Source organism: Cryptomeria japonica, chromosome 9 (assembly GCF_030272615.1).
Source record: "Cryptomeria japonica chromosome 9, Sugi_1.0, whole genome shotgun sequence".
Taxonomy (NCBI): Eukaryota; Viridiplantae; Streptophyta; class Pinopsida; order Cupressales; family Cupressaceae; genus Cryptomeria; species Cryptomeria japonica.
Window position 1 is genome coordinate 593,347,851 of NC_081413.1, and position 5,728 is coordinate 593,353,578.

At 35.0% G+C, this 5,728-nt stretch overlaps 1 protein-coding gene across 2 annotated transcripts; it reads right to left on the reverse strand.

Moving 5' to 3' along the window:
• Nucleotides 1–1,300: 1,300 nt before the first annotated feature.
• LOC131030148 (vacuolar protein 8) lies at nt 1,301–4,839 on the reverse strand. Of its 2 annotated transcripts, XM_057960845.2 has the most exons (3): nt 4,280–4,839; nt 3,943–4,038; nt 1,301–3,521 (listed from the first exon to the last, which is right to left on the reverse strand). In XM_057960845.2, exon 3 carries the CDS (start codon nt 3,513–3,515, stop codon nt 1,806–1,808), a length of 1,710 nt encoding a protein of 569 aa, XP_057816828.2. In that variant the 5' UTR covers nt 3,516–3,521; nt 3,943–4,038; nt 4,280–4,839; the 3' UTR covers nt 1,301–1,805. The 2 variants fall into 2 exon arrangements, with proteins under 2 accessions (XP_057816828.2, XP_057816829.2); XM_057960846.2 differs by lacking the exon at nt 3,943–4,038.
• Nucleotides 4,840–5,728: the final 889 nt, after the last annotated feature.

Below are 5,728 nucleotides of genomic sequence, written 5' to 3' on the forward strand. Positions count from 1 at the left end.
ACAGACATCAAAGTTCATCTGTGACCATCATCAAACATTAATTGACATAGGTTGCCATCAATGACAACACAAATAACTGATCATGTCATCGATTCATAGAATCTCAATCTCTTCATCACAAATAGACTTCTATCCTTTACCAGTGCAGTCATCCAACTTCAACTGCATCACCTGATCTGCATGAGTTATGTCAAATGCCAACAACCTGACCTATTTTAAGCTTTGATAGGTTTACAGTAAATGTCCACGACACTAGGCTTGTCTTTTGGTTTAATTTTGGGTATGTTTTCATCAGTTTCATATACAGTCATAACATTTTATGCTAACAGATTGGTGTATTTGTAGGCTTTGTGATATTAAATTAGAATCCAAAAGTATTTTTTTTCATTTAGATGTCTATTATGTACTGTTTTATGAGATCTGTCATTGGTTTTATTGTCTTTTTAGAAAAAAATATAATTTTCTAAAAGATTTTATTCATCATGAAGATCAAAGATGTGTAGCTCTATTCATATGATGATCCAACATATTCTGCATTTATCTTTTTGATTCAATATTTATTTTCATTTTTTTCCCTTCAACTTCAATTTTCAGAAGATACACAAACTCTTTCTAATTTATCTTTTCTCCAAAAAAAATTAATACAATATATATTTTTCTTACAATCCCATTAACCAAATTTAATTACTACTTAACAATAATATATAAATTTCAAGCTTCAATTCAAATTGCTATACCACGGCCCAATTGTCAAATTTCCCCTCTCCATATTGTAAAAAAGAGCCTAAAGCAGTGTCATTCCTATTCATTTTTTTTCCTTAGATTCTTGGATGTGAATGTTTTTTATTATTCCTCATCAAATACAGTATTCTTTCCAGGCTAGAGAATTCCATTTCAATCACAATTTACAGTATCTGATGTGAAACTGGACCATTTGACATGGAAACTGTCTGCTTTTAAAATTGTAGCAGTACTAATTTGAGTTATTTTTATACGCCCACGCAAAGGCATCAAATTGTGCAAATATGCTCAAGATTAATGAGCAATTTTAGTCTAAATGATCTGAGATGAGAAACCCAAAAAATGAGTGTATTTATTTTCCGTCCCATGATTACCTCTTAGATCAAGTTCTGAAACCAGCAGCTGTGTGTTGGCTTGAAAACTTGTGTAGAGGAAAATACTAATAGTCTTAACAGAAAAAAAAATTTGCAAATCAAGTAAGTTCTTAGCTTCGCCACATACATTTTGTCTTGCAACAAAATATCAGCTTCAGAAGTAAGTTTGTTGATTGTAGCTTAACAATCTCAAATAATATTTTTATTAATGGAACTCAAATAATTACACTTTTATATACAATGACTTGAACTCAAGTTTTGGTTAATCTCTATGCAGTCCCTAGCATGGTTATTATTGAAGTTGAAGAATGGGATCCAGAAAAGTGAATTCAAAATACAATCAAGGCCAATACCAAATCGCAGTAAATGAACATGACTCACAATTTTGCTATTCTGTTGTAATATGTACAACCATTACTGCAAGGAGAGAATTAAAGTTGCTCCTTAGCACAACTTCTTCAACCATTCTCAAACGATATGGAAACATTTGAAACAATGCAAATGGATGAGGATCCACTCAAGGCTAACTTCAATATAACTCTTATTTCTTTGCACTGGCAAGGAGGGCATGCCTTGGAGGAGGAAGTTCCGCACTGGCTCCAATTTAGCTCTTATTGCTTGAAAAATGATGGAAACGAGCATGCTTTCTTTCTCATAAACAAAGAGAAGTAAAAGAACAAGCCATTTCATTTAAAAGCTCTTGTACTTGTCTTTCCTCCCAAATATGTTCCAAAGATGGCCTCTTTGCAGACATTCGAGTAGTTTCTTTGCACCAATAACATCCATTTCTGCAAGTTTTTCCAAGTAGCTACAGGCTCCGGCCGCTATCATCTGCCTTCTGCACTTAGCACTGTTAGAAAGAGTAAGCAGAATGGAAATTGGGTATTTTTTATTTGTATTCAGATTTGAAGGATCTAGGAGTTGCACTGCTCCTGAGATGCCCTTTTCTTCCTTCCTGAATATTTTCCTATTACCATCAAAGATAAGAAGAACTGATAAGGCCTGTGCTGCTGCTTCCTGTTCAGCACTAGTCTTAGCTTCCAACATTTTAACTAGAACTGGAACACATCCAGCTTCTCCAACTGCCTTTTTACTTTCCATTGAAAAAGCAAGCTCATATATAGCAAGAGATGCAATTTGTTTTATGCGTGGAATTTTGCTGTGGAGAGCATTTAAAAGTCTTGGAATGAAACCAGAAGCAATAAGAAGATCTGAATTTGCCCTAGAAACGGAGATGTTTTTCAGTGCCCCAATTGCAATTTCTTGGGCTCTAGGTGTTGAAGCTCCATCCCAAAAGAATATCAAAGGCTGAATTCCACCTTCGTTAGCTATTAATGTCCTCAGATTATCATCACCAGATGCCAAATTTTGCAGACAATCAACTGCATTTTCTTGGGCAAGTGCTGTTCCTGAAGTAGTTAGCCTTATTAAAACTGGAATGGCATTCTCATCCACAAAATGTTGCCTAATTTCAGGAACACTAGCAAGATTCCGAAGAGTCCCTGCAGCAGCTGCTTGGGCTGCAGGAGTTCCAGATCGACAGATATCAACCAGAGCCAACACACCACAGTGTGTACCTACCGACCGCGCATTTTCAGCAGGTAAACTTAATGCTTGAAGGGCTGCTGATGCTTTCTCTTTTGCAAGAGAGCTTCCTGACTCTAGAGTCCTTACCAATGGAGCCAGAACCCCTTCCGTGACCAGCAATTGCTCACAACTATTAACTTGTGCAAGCCTGCATACACAAGCTGCAGCCTTTTCTCTCACATCAATGAAACATGAGTCCAACAAATTAACTAAAATGGGTACACTACCTTGGCCTGCAACAATAAAGCAATTTTTATCATCTTCTTGCATCAAAGCTAATAAAGCATCCAATGCCTTTTGCCTCGATTCTACATTTCCAATTTGCAGTCGAGCAACAAGCTCTCTGCTAGTGCTGCGTATTGCTTCTCGCTGCAAAATTGTTCTGGACCTCGAAAGCACAGGAGTTGCAGTTTCTGACAGAACTCCACTCTTCATCAGCAACTCAGAGTCTTGAAGATGCTGGTTCAATTTCATGGCTAAACTATCCAAACTACTTTGCATTTGGAGCTTTCCGATTTGAAATTCTGCATCAGCACACTTCTTGACAAGATCCTGTGTCTCATTCAATGCATTTAAAATGGACTTGAGAAGCTCTGTGCACAATGTGTTTTTTAAGAAACCTGGAAAATCCGAAAGATCTGTAAACTGTTCAGTAAGAAGCTGTAATTTGCTCTTGATGATGTTCCACTTTCCTGTAAAGGTTTTAACCAAAGCAATTTCTGCTATAACAACCAAGATAAGATGTTGAGACTGTTGTAAATAATAGTCTGCCGGAAGGCTTTCTTCACTCTCAGATTCAGCCATTAATTTCATTATTTACTGCACAACAGCAAAATAAAAAAGGTTTGTCTGATCAGACACTCCGACTATCACACCCACAAATTGTTTTGGCAAAAAACAGAGTAGCAGCAGTTAAGTTGAACAAAGAGCGCACACAAAAACTGAAATTGAATTTATTGTTAATGTCTACAAGTAATCACACATGATAATGAGAGTGAAATAAAATCTAGTATAACAAATCAAGCTAAGCAAACAACCAAAAACAAAAAACCACAAAAAATAATAATTGCACCGAAAATTGTATCTATGCACTTCTAAACAAATAGAAAAATTAGAAAAGCTAAACAATCAAAGTCGATATCAAAACTGAAATCAGCCTACTAGTGAAAGAAATGTCTAATATATTTAGAAACTTTCCAACTAATTATCCTTTATTTTTTCTAGTAATCATTTTCCTTACAGGCGTTCCAGAGCATATAACGAACTCCCCAGAGCTTCAATACAGTGAATGAAGTTGACGTTCCTCTGTTTTCTTATTCGCATAGGATTCTGAAGCCTATAAAAACAACTAATGCGTTGCTTCAAAGCACAGCCAATACCAGATCTAACAGAAAACTAAATATATTCCATTTACTTGCAGCAAAAGCCAAACTGCAGTCAAATTTATGATATTTAAAGGAGCAGACAGCAACTAGCCAGGCAACAGAATTTAAAAACAACTGTTTCACTAAGTAGAAACAAAACTAAATCAAGCAAAGACTTGGCAGAAAAACCAAAGATTTGAGTGAACTCCATACCTTAAACTTCTTTGGTCGGCATTTAGCGGTAAATTGTTCTTCAATCCGCCAAAACCCAAAACGATGCCTTTCTTCAACTACCACCAGAGAAGGCCGTTCAGCAAAACCAACCTTCATTGATTAACACTCTTGCCAGATCTGGCTGGCAGGCAGTGCCCTTCATAACAACCACCAGCGAAAAACAGGTAATCTGATTACTCTTCTATTTGGCCGCTTCTCAATACAAGATTCCCCATAACAATGTAGAAACAGGTTTTAGGCGAGCCTTGTGTTGTGGGCAAAACTTAATTTGCTGCATCTCCATTAAAGTCATGAGAGCAGGTCGTAATAGAGTGGGTAAGAAGGGGAGCAGGAGGCAGGTAGACAATAAAGACATGGAGCAATTACAAACTAGTATTTTTGCATTCGCTGACTTTACACGACCTTCACGGGTTTCGCGGCATAACTTTGAAGTCATCGATGGCCTTCAAATGCTGTTAAGAAAAAAAAACATACTTTAATATTTTTCTACTAATCGAAAAGTCCAGGTCGAAATAATTCCTTTCACTAAAAGTGCAGAGAGAATGATGGCACTTGATTGATTATCTGGCTAATTGAAAAAATGCAGCAGTTTAAAGTATAAATTAAGTTAGGTAATGGGGTTCAGATAGATAATTACAATTAATATTGAAAATTAAATGCGAGATCAGGTATATTAGTTTTAGAATCAAAAGTTCAGATAGATAACTATAATTAATATTGAAAATTAAATGTGAGGTTAGGTATTCTTAGTTTTAGAATCAATGATGAGGAATCTATAGTTAATTTATCATTGTCTAAAAATAATGTCTTTAATCTAATGATTATTATAGAATTCATGTTGTTTCAAAAAAATTTATGGTTCAATTTTGAGTCTTGTAGTTTGATCTTGACTTAAGTACGGATATTGATCGTTATTATGTGGGAACAACTCAAATGAGCATTTGGAAAGTTATTTATCTTTGCATTATTGTTGTATAAATTTGACATTGCATCATTCTTCTTTTTTCCTAAATTTGTCTTTGCATTCTTGTTGTCTAAATTTTTCATTGCATTCTTATTGTCTAAATTTATAAGTGTTGTCTAGGATAACTCAATGGATAAATGGGTTCTCTTAGGTCAAACTCCTTTGGCAAGTTGAATTATTGGAATGAAAAGTATTAAAGGCAACATTCAACAAATATAAATGTGATTTTTTTTTTGTTCATTTAGAAGTCAAAGTGTGCTCTTGCTAGCTTATATTTGTATTATATCTATTAGATGATCAATTAATTGTGCATTCAATGTCTTTAAGTGTGTTGACATAGCAACATATCACACAAACATATATTAATTCAATTAGAGATATGCAATTTCCACAGTTCATAATGTTAGTATTAAACTTTTGGATTAAACTATGTAAGGATTTTCATCGTCTAGAAGTTTAATCGA

Excerpts from the sequence above, each read along its gene's own strand:
- LOC131030148 (XM_057960846.2), bottom strand. The coding sequence starts at position 3,515 with ATGAAATTAATGGCTGAATCTGAGAGTGAAGAAAGCCTTCCGGCAGAC.